Below are 17,362 nucleotides of genomic sequence, written 5' to 3'. Positions count from 1 at the left end.
CATTGCACTGGCATGCTCCAAATGCAACTCCAAAAACACAGAATGAAAAATGACTTTTCAGTGCAAACCTTGATGAATTAATGGAGTTTTATTTCATGTTTTTAAACTGACAGGTGAATTAAACCTTAGAATGAGAAGCTGCTATTAAAGGTGAGCAGTCACGGAGCAGCCAGTTAGAACCTCAGGGCCCCTGTGCCCTACTTTTAAAGAGCAACACACACACATACACACACCAAAGCAAGAGACAAACAGCTTGATAAGGCCAGCAATAAGTGTTTTGTGTGAGAGACAATGTAGGTCATGGCAGAAGTTTTTTATGTGTGTTCATTGTTTTCTCTTTGTTTCTGTCTCTCTCTCTCTCTCTCTCTCTCTCTCTCTCTCTCTCTCTCTCTATCTCTCTGCCTTTTGAGAAATTTAACTAAAAAAACATGAAAATAAAAACTTTGCTTTTGTATTCAGAATGAGAGGAACACACATGCTCTTTGACCTTGATGGATGTCTGGGTTTCAAACAGCATGGAAAAAAAATTGAGCAAGCTGTGGAACACCTGCTAAAGGCCAGAGTGTTACAGACTGACAGACTCCCACCCACATAACAGCTCCACCTGAAACCTCCTCCACACGAGTGCCTCACTAATTTCCTGCTTAGCCTAGCCCAGGGATAATTTACACAAACACTGCTGCTCTTTTTACTACTGAGTGTCATTTTGTCTGAGTGTCTAAAACTAATAATTGAATATAAACAAAAATATTTGTGGTTTATTGTTAACTATTTTCCCTGATTATGTGACAGTATCTCCTGCCAGTTTATACTGGCACATTTATTCCTAACTTACATGGAAAAATCATAAAGTCAAAAGTGCAGACAAAAACACCTACCTAGACTCAACCCTTTGTCATGGTTTGGTCTCATCATCATCAGCTCAAAGTCAGGTGCACTGATTAGCGTTAATGACTCTAATTTACTCTGTAGGGGTCACTCTCTGGGCAGGTGGCCCACACAACATCATTTCAGCCTTTTCAACATCACTTCACCATGACTGCAGTCCAATCAACCGAACACAGTACTGTGCTGCTGGAAGTGCTCTCACTCAGTGACATCTGACAGAAAGACTAATGTGTGTGTGTGTGTGTGTGTGTGTGTGTGTGTGTGTGTGTGTGTGTGTGTGTGTGTGTGTGTGTGTGTGTGTGCATGTGTCAACAGTGTAGCGTTCAGGCAACCATAGATATAAATGCAATTACATTGATCACATAAGATTTGTTTTAATATAACCAGGTATAAAAGCACTATATTAAACTTAAGATCAGATGACATTCAGTGAAGTAAAAAGTCTTAAGGAGAAATATATCATTACTGAAACAGTGAAACACATCTTGCATACTGTCTGTATAGATGTTATGATTGCTTTATCAAAAAGTTTAGTCTCTGACATTGATTCTTCAATTAAATCTTAGTGTTAGAAGTCCTCTTGCCTCCCAGTTAGATAACAACATTCAGTACTGTACAGATACCAGATACAGACATATTACATATATAGTTTCAAGCATGGGTCATGAGCCTGGTGCAATGCTGTACTTTATGTTTCTGTATTCATTTTTTTTTTCAGTTTTTCCCAGATACAGGTATTCAGACATGGCTTGGCCATAGGGACTACAGTGACAATTTCCAGTGGGCTGCTCTATCTGCAGGCAATACTGTCATCCCTACAGAGAGAGAGACAGATGATGGGAGTGGTCCAATCACATGATCCAATTGCAATGTCCTATCTACACCTCCAAAATCAAACGTACAGAAACAAACAAACAAAAAAAAAAAAAACTTGTGAAAAATGGAGAAATGAAGAGAAGCACATCTTCAAGAAACCAGAAAAAGGTAGGGCCAAAAAAATAGAAAAAAAAAACTACACTCAAACAAGATGAAAGAAAATCACCAAACTAATAGTATCCACTTCTTTTCTTTTCACAGTTAAACTACTGACTCTATAAAGCAGCCCACTAATAAACTAGAAAATTGGCCAATTTATTGCATTCTACCACTAAGAATAAATTATAGGAGTGTTATTAATAAAGTGATCAGAGAGTATACAGCCAAGGGGGTAAAAAGATGGTTGCAGTGGCCAATATCTAGCTGATTGCAGAGAGGCAAAAAAGTCTAGGGCTTATTTTCCTCCATGTCCATGACATGTTACAAAAAGTCATTTCAGTATAAACTTAGACTGAAGAAACTAATTTAAAATTTGCACAACTGAGATGCTGGAGTCCAGTTATTTGCATAGGTGAAATGCAACCTGCTAATCAAGAAAATCTGAGAATATGATTATGTATGAATTACACATTAAAACCTCTGTAATGCCATTCTCACCAGGCTGCTAATCCTGAGGAGAATTAATGTAATACATTTCAGAGCACAGTGGCAGCTGTGCAGAACAAAGGCTGGGGAAACATTCACCACTTCAGCTATGAATCACTCAGGACTGTGAGTCTGTTGAGCAATCATAAATATGAAAATGAAAATCCACATCGTAGAGTCAGATTGGGTTCTGAGGTGGTACTCACAATTTGATCTACACTAAATGCTTTCATATGTGCAGTGTGGATATGACTTCATGATGGAGTAAAGCAATATCAGCATACCCTGCTTTTTAAATAAGAGAGGGGACACAGCACATACACAGCACATTGGGGGATTCCTTCTGTAACATGAAAAATATCTTGGATTTGAGACATACCAATAAGTACAAACAAAGCTGAATATCAGTGTGTAGACACATCAAACACATTTGAAGTTTTCAATATGGAATTTCAAAGCCGTGTATTCTAGTTCTTTCTTTTACTCATACTTATTATTATTCCTGAGAATCATTTCTCTTTCTTCTTCTTTCTCTCTCTCTCTGTTTCTGTCTGTTTCTCTATTTCTTACACACACACACACACACACACACTGGGAATTTCATCATTAATTCAGTGGTGAGCAGTGCGTGCATTAACGTGATGCTAATGCACACTGAAAAGCACATAAAAACACAGTGGAGCAGCAGCAGCGTCACTAAGCTCTGCCTGTGATACACTGAGGGACGGTGCACACACACATATACACTCAACTCATACCCAAAGGCTGACTGCTTGGCCTGGATTATACTCTCCTGCGTAGAGAAACCACAGTTTATCCTCCTAATGCTCTGCACTGCACTGTTCCATTCATTATAAGCAGGCTGAGAGAAAACACATTGCACATACAGGGGCAGATTTACCAAGAGAGACACTAATGAGCTGAAGTTGAGTTCCGTGCTAAGTGAAAACAGTGTGATAATGTACAATCCTTTCTTAACTTCACTGAGCGCACCTAGGTCATTTTGGGAACAGTATGATTTTGAGCACAGCCTCTTAGTTTCTAGCAGTGCAACAAATGACAGTGACATTTTGGCCACAGTACGTGCACAAAGCACAGCACACGAGTCGCTTTATTAATGCCAAAAGTTTCAATGTGTGCTTTTAGCAATCATTTAGAGAGAAAATTTTCAAGTGTTTATTTAGTCGAAAGCTGCTCTTTGATAGTGCTGTAAATATGCCCAAAGTATCACCAAATAGCAGTTTCAAATATTGTTTTTATGTTATAGGTTTTTATTTTACTTTCATAGGTGTTAAATAGACATTCTCCACTTTACAGCATTTACTTTATAGTTTTTATAGTTTTTTATATTAAACAGTCAGATTTGCTATTAGCCACTGTTAATGGGAGTATTTCTTTATTATAATCTCCTCTTTGTAGCCATCAAACATCTGATTTATATCAAAATGGCAATTTAAAAGTGAGAAATTGTCAAATCGCTGGAGCTGCAATTTTAATTATAGGTCTATAGGTCAGTGCAGAAACTTAACCACAAAATGGATGCGCCTGGTCAGAATTGTATATTTTTCAAAATCATTCAGCCCTTCCTCCTAGTATTTTGCGGTTTGGGAGGGAAAATCCTGTAAATGCATATGAGATGAGGCAAAAGCCAAAAGAGACACTTTTTAACTACAAAACAGTTTTCAACAGTACAAAACCTTACGAGTCTAACCAATATAGTTCAGGCCTATCCCAGCCATCCATTCAGCACTAAATTAAGACATTGACCTGCCTCTCTGTAGGAGTATTAAAAGATAAAAGGAGATGTCTTTAAAAGCATGTGTGTGTGTGTGTGTGTGTGTGTGTGTGTGTGTGTGTGTGTGTGTGTGTGTGTGTGAGTGATGCTGTTAGCCTGTCACAGAGTGTCGGGGATTAAATGACCTACTGTGCCAAATAATACAATAGCTCATTAGACATTAGCAGGTTCTGACAGGACGATCGATGCCAAACCCTCTCTCCCTCTTTCTTTCTTTCTCTCTCTTTCTCTCTCTCTCTTTCACACACACACACACACACACACACACGCACACACACACACACTCACAGAAGAGCACATAGTCATTTATTTCTCTCATTTCACACTTGTATTCTCTTTTGATGATTCCTGATGTTAAACTCCACAGACATGCAGAGACATATAGAGGGACACATGGATCAACACCAACTACAGCATTACCTGCCAAACTACTGCAACAACTGACATTAAAAAATAGCATAACAAGAAATCTGTCCTCAAAACCACATCATATTACATCATTACAATGATGCATTAAAATGTTTAATTCTAATTATTTCAAGAGATCATCAATCAAGTATGCAAATTCAACAACATTAGTATCAGATTTAAATAAGAAAACATCTTGACAGTTAACAATGACTGAAACCTTTAAACTTCACTTTCGCATCCACAGTGTTTAATTCTGATTATTTCATCTTGATCCTCACCATAGCAGCTGGGAGCCAATACAATGTGATTAAACAAGCTAAGGAGATATTGAAAAATTTCATAAACTGACTTTAAGCCTTTAGTATTTGTTAGCAGGGCGCATAAATGACATAAACCATAGGAAAGCAAATTCAGTAAGTTTTTCTCCTTAAGATCTTCTTAATATCTCTGTAGTTTCTCCTAAACAATGATGAGATCAGATGATCTCCTACTGCTTAGATATTTCTCCTCAGCATAAGAGCCCAATAATCCCAGGTCTCTTCTTGAGTTTCAGTAGAGATCCCAATAAAGTCACTAACACTCATGTTTATCTGCCTCTAAACTCTCATCTGTCCTTTATCTCTCCAGTACCTTTATCTCTCATGTCTCCTTTCAAAAAGCAATTTAAAATCATTTCAACAAATGGATAACTACTAAACAAAGAGTAAAATTCCTACTAAATGCTACCAAACTGCTCTCACTGTAAAAGTAAGAGCAATTGAAAGGCCCATCAGTTGTCCCTGCTGGTTTACTAGGCTTGAGCTGGGTTAACTACTTTACTTTGTCAACAGTCTAAACCCATAAAGAAGTCTCAATTTTTCCTGAGAGCAACTAATGAAATGTATACAGTATTTCATGTAAACAAAAATGTGGATAGTTTCGCAAAGGCCAACTGTTATCATGCTTACTAAAATTACAGTTGGGATCGGAGGCTGCAAATGAATTTTTACAGGATGTTTCATACAGTTTGCTTTTGGATTTAAAAATGATCAAGAACTGAAAGCTTAGTGTATAACAACAGTTGCCAAGCAGTGATTGGAGGACCAAGAAAATACAATGGGGACTAAGAACAGTCTGTCAAAGAAAGCAGCTGCTAAACATGCAGGAATTGCTAATAATTAATTTGTTGACTTTTATGGATCCCATTTTAGGGCAATTCTTCTGACAAGTTTTGCAAACACACAAAACATTTTCAAAAAGAAGATGCACCCATAGACCCACCCCCTAACTGTCAGTGCTGTAAAGCTTGAATGCACTAGAGACCATCACACACTCTCTGACATGTTTTAAAAAGCTTAGTGCAGTATCTGCTAATTTCTATAGTCAGTCATTTTGACCAATATATTTACTAGCCCAGCTGACATTAGGCAGCTGATAACAGGTTGAGCTAATCGCTCTGAATGAACTAACTGCATTAATGGCATTCTTAACACCCATTCACAATGCGCCGCATCAAAGCTGGGGGAGAAGCTGCTCTCAGTAATGTGATGTATCAATGTAGATGAGGGCTCCTACTGTGCTGTGATCAGCTCTTGTTCACTGCTCTGTGCCTCAGTGATCAGGATGAAACAGCACTGCAGGACTGAGCTCATAGTAAAGCCAACATGAGAGTTTACCCTCAAGTATCAAAACCATAATGATGTTGTGGCTGTCGTGCAGGAGGTTTGGACTTTTGATTGGTGGTTTGCACATAAGCCACATAAATCCCGAGACTGAATCTCTCTCAGAGTCTGATTGATTGCAATCATGATCTTTCCCTAGCTTCATCACATCATTTACTCAACTGTGCAACACATATTAAATATGGAATTAGCTTTGCTAATATAAAAATAAAAGAGTCTGCTAGGTTTTGTTCGTCAGTGTGGTAAAGAAGCACCTACTTTGACAGGAAAGGTCCCGATAAGCAGTACAAACAACCACAAACAGTTATATTTGCATGTAGGGGTACACAGGTAAAAAAAGCAATTGTGTTGTATTTGTTTTATTACACAAATTCTTTCCACTGATCTTCTTCTGGGGTCCACTTAAAACCACCAAAACAGTGTACATCACTGCTCATGCACAACACATGACTGGTTGCCCTCATGACTATCAAAGAAGAAGATAATGCCATCAACCAATCTGCACTATTAACATCAGTTTGGTGACTGTGTTGGTCCCTCCTACCAAACTGGTCTGCACTAATGTCCTTACCAAAGGACCTTTTTTTATATGGTCAAGAGTGATAGTACTACCAAGGTAGCTAGGTATTTCGCGTATTTTGTGTTTAGCTGCTCCTATGAGTCCTCTATCCAGCTAGCTATATTTACTTTGTTTTACCTAGATAGCGATCTAAATGTATCTACATTATGCAGTTAGTCTGAATTGTTGTAACACTGCCTATCACTAGCGTTTCCCATAACAGGTAATATCACCAGCTAGCTCACCCTCTTTCTTTACTCTTCTATGTCTCACACTGCTGCGACCTTGTCATTATCTATGGTCACTCTTTCTGCTCACTTATGTAGGCATGCCCAGCTTATTCATTCTCTTCATTTTCCCATCATTCATCCTGTTCACTCTCATTCCCTATGTCTCCCTGCTCACCCTCAAGCTCTAATTTAACCTTCAGAAACCCAGGCATTCATTTTGCTTATTTTTCCCTTGTCACTGACCATAAACCTTATTACATAATTGGCTTTGGGTTTTGGGAAATTTGTGACAAATTTCAAGGTTGTAGAATTTTCTCATTGTAAAAATAGTCAAGACAGTTGGGGAGATCAGTTCAGAATCTAACACATTTAGTTTTTTTGCTAAATAAAAAGAACATTTTTAGTATCTGAAGAACATTATATACAAGCACACTAAAACCCTCTGTTACAATTGAAAACATAAACCCTGTTTCCAGCCGTTTATTAACTATTGTATAACAATTGTAACAGAGGGGCTTGTTGTAACAGTTGATCAAAAGTTTGGTTAACTGATGCAAAACAAAATTATTTCAATACGGTTCTATGTTGTTTGACCCAAAAAGGCTTTCCAGCCCTAAAAATATATTCAACACATATGTTGTGAAAATCACAGATGACGATTATGACTCAAAGAACATTTTACAAATATAACGGAAACTTTCCTCTGTCTTCCCCAGCAAATCACATAAAAATGATATGGCAACACTGCTGACATTCGCATTATTGTCTGGATGGCATAAAGCAGCATGTAACAATTCAGCCTACAAACCTTGCGTATGCACTGTGCTGCACAGTAAAATACAATTTTGGGAGTACAAACAACACTCTATCTCATCCCCAAAGTCCTGAATGAAGCTCCATCACTCAGGAGAACACAGTTCCACTGTTCCACAGGCAAATGCTGGGGGCTTTATTTCCCTCTAGCTAATGTTTGGCATTGGGCATGATGTCCTTAGGCTCATGTGCAGCTGTCCTAGAGCCTCGCATTCCATTGACAATGCTTTTATTAGATTGTACAAGCTGTGTGTGTATTGAATGCCTGTGTCAGCAATTGGTGCACCTTAAAGTAGCTGACTTGACTAATTAGAAGGAGTGTCTGGATTCTTTTGAGTTTTCATACATCTGCTCTGCTGCTCTGTGCCACACTACATGTTTTTGTGATGTCTGTATCATGACATACTCCTCAATTCCTCATATTCCTGTATTCCTCAATCTCTCCTATTTACTTTATTCTCACTGGTTCTGTGAATTAGTCTCACAGCATTTGTACATGACAATTAGAGACAAGGCAGCAAGGTTTATGTAATTAATGGCGTTAGATATTGTTCAATGTAAGTGTGACCGGAAAAGTCAAAGAGACAGGGACGAAGAGAGAAAGGGAAAGCAGTAACCTGTCCTTGATGATGTGACTCGTGATCAGTATTGTCATTTTAACTATGTTTACATGTCAAATGATGTAAACAATCAGTTATATAACATTTTAAATCAAAACCCAACAGCATATGGCATAACTTTCTATTTTTCTTCATCTACTTCTGTATCAAATTCTCTCTCTCTCTCTCTCTCTCTCTCTCTCTCTCTCTCTCATACCCTGAAAAGATGAATCTGTCTCTCTCTCTCTCTCTCTCTCTCTCTCTCTCTCTCTCTCTCATTCTCTCTCTCGCTCATACCCTGAAACGATGAATCTGTTTAGCTCAGCATATTTAAACTAGAAATACACCTCCTATCCATTCTTAGTGCCTACAGTACAATTAATATCTAATTACCTCACAGGTCTTAATGCTGGAACAACAGCAAGACACTCAGCTTCTGCTTACCACTGCCTGAATGTCTGTTTGATTTAATGCATTCAATAGCTAGTATTGGCCTGGGCTAAAAGATGTTGTCTTGCACACAGGAGGACATAGAGGAAGAGGACCTTCTGTAATTGGGGAGAGCTATGAATCATACAAATCCACCTTACATCATAATAACGTATAATAATGTACTCAAAATCATGATAAATCTTTATTTTTTTATTCCTATCCACTTTACAAAACTATACACATACCACAAACATAAATATTTGACATATTTTGTTTATAAGTAAACAAATAAGTAAAATGTTAAAAAACTGTTAACATTCTGCATTAACTGAAATTTCAGAATTGAGTTCTTATTTTATGTACATAGATTTTACAACCACAACAGTGATAAGTGATCACATTCCCTCCTTATTAGAGCTCAGGGGCTGTGTTACAGAAACATCCTGACTCAAAAAAATATCTGTTTAAACACTGACACCTTCAGATACAACAGAATTTAGGACAACAGCTACTGCAGAATAACATTTGCTAAGCTCATTACTGTATGTCTCCATCTAGGAAAAGAGAATTACTGAAGCACTGTAATTTGCCACAATTTTCTAAATAGTTCCTCACTTTCAAATAACCCCAGTGTCCTTACTTTTGTTTCAAGCTTCTGTTTCTAACATTAATGATTGTGTTGAAAAGAGAACAATATCATTTTAGGCAACTGGTGGCATAACAAGTTCACAAGTGATAATTATGTCATAACTTTATTCATATTGTAAAACAGTAGTTTCAGTTGTCAAAGTGATTTTTTTCTCTAGCTTTGCAGTTTAAAAAATACCAGACACTCCCCAGTTGCTATTCATTATCAAAGTGTATATTAAAGTCAGTTAAAAAACAAACAAAATACTGCAGTTATGGCAGCAAAGATGAAATACAGATGAACACATCTACTGCAGTAGCTTGTTATCATCACTATCTTATCATCTTCGCAGAGCAAAGTTGGTATTCATGCAGTCCAACCAAGCTAGACTAATATAACTGGAATACTGTATTGTATTAAATCACTGAAATAATCAATAAAAAGTGGGATTTCACAAGTGAATCCAATTCAGAAAACAAAATATTGTTGTAAAACGGTGAACATTTTAACAAATAAAGGTAATTTCATTTACGAAGGCCACACAAAACTTAATGATTTAGGAATGTATTAGTATGACTAATTACTGATCCCTGACAGCCACCTTTACAGACATGATTTAAGCCTATTTAAACTAAAAAGCACTTTCAATACAAATCCTCATTCATCACTTAATACAGTTTCACATTAAGCTTAATTTGCATTCAGAAAGTCAGCCTTAAACATTTAATGTCACTGATGAAAACAAATGCCTTTCAGCTGTCTCTGTGGAACAGAGATCCTCTCTCAACTCTCCCTCCTATTAGTGTAATATGTGTATAAACACCACACTGTACTCATCTAAACACTGCACTCTGTGAGGGTTTAACACCAGGTAGATTAAAAGCTGATAAATCTCTCTCGGGTATAAATACCTCCTCTGTGTTTACAGAATCTCAATTCAGTCTGTGTTAATGAAAGGCAGTTTTTCTTCTTTTAATGAAAGGGTGCCATGTTGCTGCAGGTCTATCGTTTCAAAGGTAAATCACATGGAAAGCAATTAGCCTGGTTCACAGATGTTAACTCTCAGATAATTACATGCCTCATGAACAGTCTTCCTTTCCAAAAACTTTAACAGCCATAATGATGTTTCCATAACCCTGCTGGACAAATGCATGTGGTTTCTCTTGCATGGTCTCCATGCCCTCTTTGACAAATCATATTGAAAAGCTACAAAATATCAGTTAGTCAGAAATTAAAGTTTTAAAGTTCTGTCCTCATAAGTTAAGCCATGGAGAGTTTAAGAGGACATTTATTAAACTACACTGGTAGAGTAGCAACTGTCTACCATTAAGGCTGGATTCTGAAGATACTGTTCTAGAGAAATTTACACAGAGAAATTGTTCACAATGGTGGTGATAGGAACTGGATGTTCAAAACATTTAATGCCTCTAAAAGCTACATCACAGAAGATTATTGCATGAAATTGTTAGAACTGTCTGATGCCTGAGACATTGATGTATAATAGTTTTGAGATAAAGTTTTAGCACAAAGCATAATTTTAAGCACATTCATGACAGAAAGATACAAGTAGAGCTATATGAAGTTAACTGTTTTAAAAAGAAAACAGTCCCTGAAGCAAGCTTTTTTCAGATTTATCACTATTTTACCATCTTCAACACTACATATAAGAACTCTGAAGATGAGTAGAATCACTGGTCATTTTGCATAGTGAATAGAATGGCTATTTGCCCTAAATTATGGTCATATGTCATGCATTTTGTTAAGTTTCTCAACAATTTCACATCACTTTGACTTTGTTTGCATCTGACCGATTTAATTATGCAGATTCTTTTCTTAAATTGTTGGAATTCCTCTTTAACCAAACATTCTAAATATTCATCTCTTTCGCAATTTAATCATAAATAAGCTGTAAAAGTGTCAGGGGTTGTCATTGCACACTGTATGTAATATCCCATACTACACTATGAGGAGACAGGAGTCACATTAATGATTAAAAGGTAATACAAATCAAACTGTAAAGTGTGCTGCTAACTGTTCCATTGTCAATCCCTCCATACAATCCGTCCTTGACCTCCCAACTGTCCCTACCCATTGCCTTGGATGGCAGCCGAGTCAGTACCATGCTTGTGGACAACTGTGTAACACATGGATGGAAAGTGAATTCCCGAAAGGTCATCTTGCATTTACTCTCAGCTTGACAATGCAAGCATGAACATTGTCACAGATTCAGAGTTGTGTGTGAACAAAAAACCGTCTCTAAACTTATTTTGTTGTGTTGTGCCTGCAGAGATCCAATGTCAAACACTAGATCACCCAGGAGCCAGGCTACAGCCTATAGAACATCTCTAGCAATGAAAAACCACAGCTTGTCCTATGTAGTTTTGATGGGGCAAGAACAGGTTGACTCAAAAAGCACAGGCCAACACTCAAATTCATAGTGGATGTCTACAACAAGCTAATCTATAGCCAGTGGCTGTGATTTGAAGCAAGTGAAGGAGCAACAGCAGATTCTAGGAGCAACAACCATCACATTCTTCTCCATAAGCTTCATTCTAGACTTTTCATCATGCTATCAAAACTCTGTGGCAGCCTGAAGTTCTGTAATATCTTTGTGACTGAGGTTTTGGCATTTGCCAGGTTTAAAGAACAGCTAGTAGGTTACAGTTCACTTTCACCTGTAATCTTACAAAAAACTTTGAACTGACAGGGTTAAAAGAATCAGAATCATCACACTATAAGCAAGTAGACGTAGAGGAAACCTCATAAAGGCCTAAGAACTGCCTCCCTTTTGTGCTGGTCCTTCAGAGTCCAGCATTTCTTGTTATACACATGTAGGGCACCATGATCAGGTCTCTATGCTGTTGCAGGTTGGACACAAGGGGTGTATCACAGCATGCCACCAGCAGTTCCATCTCCATTCAATCAATCACTAACCAATCAATGTCAAACCAACCAAACACTGCCCAGGACCTTGGACAGCAGCCACACACATGGACAGGAGGTGGAATCCCTACTAATTCCTCTGACTAAAACCACAACTATTATCCCCTCTGACCAGCCACCTTTCCCAACTGCCCATCAATGCATCGCCAACCATACACAGTCTGAAGGGCTCCCTTACTTTCTTTTCTGTATCTATACCGATCTTATATAAATGAAGCACCTGCCTGAGTCTTGCGATGCTGTTTTGTCTCTGTTTATGTGTATTCATGTTGTGTGACATGTCATGTGTTTGTAAAAGGTCATTTTTCTACATAGCTTTATAGAAATGAGAAACACTGGATGCAGGGCAGTTTACTCTCATTGCACATGTAATGTTCTCTTTTCAGATTAAAAGCTGTTACCTTCTCATCATCCTCAGTGAAGAGTGCTCCACTGGGACTCTTGTTGATAGCCTGTGCGACTCCTATTATCTCTCCATCACTGTTCCGGATAGGCATGCACAGCAGAGACTTGGTCTTATAACCCGTCAGCTTGTCAATTTCATCACTGAAACGATGGTCCTGTGCAGGAAAACACATTATAGAATATTACTGTAGCATGTTAACAGAATTTCTTGTAGTTAAATGACATGGCAATTTGCCTGTAACTCAAGGTGAGTGTTTCGTGTTACAGAATATTTCTCTCATTACTGTGACACTTTAACCTCAAAAGGGAGAGTGCTGGAACCATGACTCTTGTCGAGTTGCCGCATGTAGGTCAAATCCTTTGCAGATACAGGATACAATCTAAATTAATTGCTTTAGCATTAAATTGAGCCGATGATCCCAGTTTAATCTCTGCACTCATTAAAACAAAAGCCAGAATTAAGAATCACTCTAGCTAGCAGGTCAAGCAATAAAATAAACATTAAATAATTATCCTGTTCTCTGTTAGTAAACTCAGAGCCCCACATGGAATTAACCCAGTGCTGTTTCCAAAGTTCCTGATTGAACACTTAAATAAGAATTGAGATATGCATAATTCAATTGTTGAGCTGTAAACAAACTCACAGAGTGGTTTGATGGGAACTGGTGCACTGTACAGAAACTTACCAACTATCATTTCTTTGCAGTGGTGGTGATAGGAATCAGGAGTTGTGATGTCTACAACACAGATACAGCCTTTTTATTTACTATCCAAAATGACCAGTTAACATAAATGTGTCTTCTGAGTTTTTACATGGAATGTTAATGGTAAAATATAGCTACATGTAAGTTAATAAAGAAATGTAAGGAAATACACATTATTTGGCTGCTATTTTCCCTAACCGAACGTTGCGTGTACCCTGGCCTCTATGAATTTAAAAAAGAAAAATTCATGCATAAACCTTATGTCAAAGCTAGCATAAAACAAGGTCTCAGACAACAGGCAACATAACCATTATGTGAAATAACTTTTTGTGACATAGTTTTAAAGGGCATTAAACACTTTGGATGTCTGGTTCCTATCGCAACCACTGTGAACAATTCTGACTCTGTAAGTTTCTCTAGAATGAAACAACTCTGAATGGCTTTGTGCGCATCCTAATAATCTTAATAGTTTAATCATGCAGAAAATTCCAATGCTGGAATTCTTCTTTAACTTTGTGTTTCTTTGTTTTTAATGGTTTAATAAGACTTGTTGTATCTATTACATTTCATACACACTTAAACATGATGGTTCTTCAAAGGTTCTTTAGCAAAGAATGTCAGGGATGTTACAATAGATGAACCCTTTGGTGCTATATAGAACCATTTTCAAAAAGGTTCTATATAGAACCAACTACAGCACACTTTACATCAATCTGAAGAACCGTTTCATGATGTAAAGAACCCTTTAATCATAGATATCTTTACTAAAGAACCCTTGAAGACCCAGTATTTTTAAGCATGTATAGAAGGTGTGCAGACAAGACCTGAATACTTCTGAATTTTTTTTCTTGTCACTTTTAGCCAACTTGAGCTGCCATTGCGTTACTGCAACAAACATTACTGAAACAAACATTACCAAACAACCAACTAAAATAATAATAATAATAATAATAATCGCTGCTGTTATTACTATTAGTAGTAGTATTTTTGGAGCAGTAGTAGTGAATTCTGGTCATTTTTGGCTAAATTCCTTCAAATGTTCAGTGGAGCTCTCAGTGTACTACCATTCACGGCCAGTACCTCACTTGTGTTGATGGCAGTTATTTTTCATGTTAACTGCTGCCACAGGTTACCAAATCTCTCAAATCATTTGTCACATTTCAAAATATTGCTTGATTTGTGAAAATCAATGATTAATACAAAAGTTGTTGCAGTGTTTCTGGCTTTAATATCTTGACTCCATGTACTGCGCTGATGTTTGGGATGGACATCTGTTGCACATTTGATACTGCATGTGTCTATTTCTCATCTGCTTGAATCACAGCTGCCAAAACTCTTTCATGATTATTTTCATTGGATACATTTGTAAACTATTTGTGAAGGGCAGCGCAGACTGACAGATCAACTGAGTCTGGAAGAAGTGGAGGATCATAGAGAGGAGAAATGGAGAGCAGCTTTTTTGAAAGACTAATTCATTAATCAATACAGAGAGCCTCACCCAAGTAATTACAGTATGAGATCAACCTGAGGCAAGAGTTAAAGACTGAAAGGAACGGCGTGTTGGGCCTACAAGCACAAATTGAGAGACCCGAGGTTTCTAGAAGTATCTCACTCTCTCGCACCTGATACGCGTCGGGGATGTTAACAGTCTCTCCGTGTTCAGCCACATAGCCTATAATCCCTTTACCCCACGGAACCTGGACTTCGTCTGAGTTGCTGAGGGAGGGCAGCACGGTGGTCCCGGCGTGCACGTCAAAGAATTTGGAAACGAGAGTCTTCTTGTTGGCCGTCCCCTCCACCAAGAATAGGGAGCAGCGGTCGGCATCGACCATGATGCACACAAACACCAGGATCTTGTAGCTCAGGCTCGTCAGGTCCAAATCGTTGGAAATGTCTTTGACCAGTTCTAGGAAGAACTCTCTCTCGTTGTGCTCTTTAAGGTAATACTTGAAGTCCACGGCGGTGGACGGGTACTGGGGGATGTTGACCCGGGACTCGAGCAGCGCGGACAGGATGTGCGCCGTGGTCGGGGGCAGCGAGCTGGCTTTCCTAAGCAGCGCGCGCCTCCGCATGCTGGTCAGCGGCTCCTGAGCCCGCGAGTTGACGTGCTCGTCGTACGTCCTGTTGGCGTTCACGGCTTTGGACCTGGCGAAAGTTTTGCGCAGCTCTTTCTGCGACGCCCGCCTCTGGAGCCCGTCGCCTTTACTCGCCCAGCTGTCCTTGCACGCGCTCGGCTTATCCGGCTCCGCGCTGGCATTCCCGGCGCTTTTACTCGCCTGGTGGTTTTTGAGCCATTTCTCCACCATGCTGTACTTCCCTTTCCTGATCAGGTAGTCCTCGAACAGCTCGGGGTGGTTGTCAAGAAAAGTTTCAACGTCGGAAAAGACCATGTTGGACACTGCCATGTTTACGGTCCTCTCTGAGGAAGCCGGAGGAGAGACGGCGCCGGGGCTGGAGCGAGCGAGTCTCCAGCGCTGCGAGCAACGCGAGAAATGCGGCTCAGGCAGCCTCCAACTTTCCCTAGTCCGTCTTCTGCGTGAAGTAGCCTGATCTCAGCCCACTAGCCCCCTCCATACAACTTCAGCATCCGCTTGGGTCAGATGCGTTCTGACCTGGCACGAAATTCCTCTGCACCTCTTTTGTGCTTCTCTCTTTCCCTCCCAGCCTTCCCACGCTGTGCTTCCTCATGATCGATGCCGTTACGTGTGAGCGGAGAGAAACGAGCAGGACTGGACCGGAGCTCGCGCCTCATTCTAACCCAGCGGCGCCACCGATGACGTTGGATGTGGCCGCGGAGGAGCGATGGCTCAGCTCGACTCAGTTTACTGAACCGACTCTTTCTTCGAACGTCAGATTCGATTAGGTGATTCATCTCGAGACAACTTTATCCTGATCTCTTTCTCAAAGACCGCTGCACAGTTCAGGGAGGCAGAAGAAAAACTTATACACAGAGACTTAACACAAAAAGTCAGCAGTTTTCAGAAAGAATCGAATCCAGTTTCATTGTTTTAAATGTGGTGTTCTGTGGTGCCATGTGGTTAATTTGTGAATCACTAGGCTATTTTTCATATCAAATGCATTCGAAGTCTTTAGCTCACAACACGGACTCAAGAAAAAATATTTATTTGTAGGCTACTTGTGTACTCGACTCTACTGATTTAAAGAGCCGGTTCAAATGAACCGACTCGTTCGCGGCTACCGTTCAGCGTCCCGGCTTCACGTCCGTCGCCGCGTTCCCGCTTCTCTCATCCAGCAGCTAACAGCGCTCCCGACTGGAGCCACTTTAATCACGACTCGTGTCTTTCTGTGATAACGCACGACTCAGAACAGCACGCATTGTGAACATTTCCAGAATAAATTGGGGCACCAAAGCCAGATCAGAGACAGCGAGTTCCTTGGGTCCCAGTATTAGTCTGTTTTAAACACGCCTGGTGTTAAAGCCGTATCTGGGGTAACAGGTAGAATTTCTTTAGCTGCTTTACCTTAACATCGCTAAAGCCTCCTAGTGACATTTTCATTTAGGGTAAAGTAAGACAATTTGGGGGTGGGGTTTACAAACACTGGGAAACCCCTGAACAAGGATTCCCTGTGTCACATCTTTAAGTACTAGCGGCCTCCAGTGGTCATAACACAAACAGACATTGTTGTTTGGTCAATTAAACGCTGCTGCAAAACAGATGTAGGCCTACGTATAAGCGTTAGTCCTGATGTTTCAGGCTTATAAAAGGAAAAGAGAGTTGCAGAAAACAGAAAGCTAACTTTAGAAACGCAGAACGCACAAACTACAAGCACAGCTATCACAACAGGAATTCATTGCTTTACAGTACTGTTTT

General features: G+C 39.3%; 1 protein-coding gene across 1 annotated transcript in view; it reads right to left on the bottom strand.

Annotated features, from left to right (window-relative positions):
- Positions 1-16,837, bottom strand: part of pde11a (phosphodiesterase 11a) — an 80,771-nt gene extending 63,934 nt beyond the window's left edge. The window contains exons 1-2 of the mRNA XM_017692336.2: positions 15,152-16,837; positions 12,822-12,980 (exon numbers count right to left, since the gene is read on the bottom strand). Of these exons, the coding sequence (XP_017547825.1) occupies positions 12,822-12,980; positions 15,152-15,934 (942 nt within the window). The 5' untranslated portion in view covers positions 15,935-16,837. The remainder of the gene's footprint in view (positions 1-12,821; positions 12,981-15,151) is intronic.
- Between the last annotated feature and the right edge of the window lie 525 nt (positions 16,838-17,362).

Source organism: Pygocentrus nattereri, chromosome 6 (assembly GCF_015220715.1).
Source record: "Pygocentrus nattereri isolate fPygNat1 chromosome 6, fPygNat1.pri, whole genome shotgun sequence".
Taxonomy (NCBI): Eukaryota; Metazoa; Chordata; class Actinopteri; order Characiformes; family Serrasalmidae; genus Pygocentrus; species Pygocentrus nattereri.
This window is presented reverse-complemented; position numbering and strand designations above follow the sequence as displayed.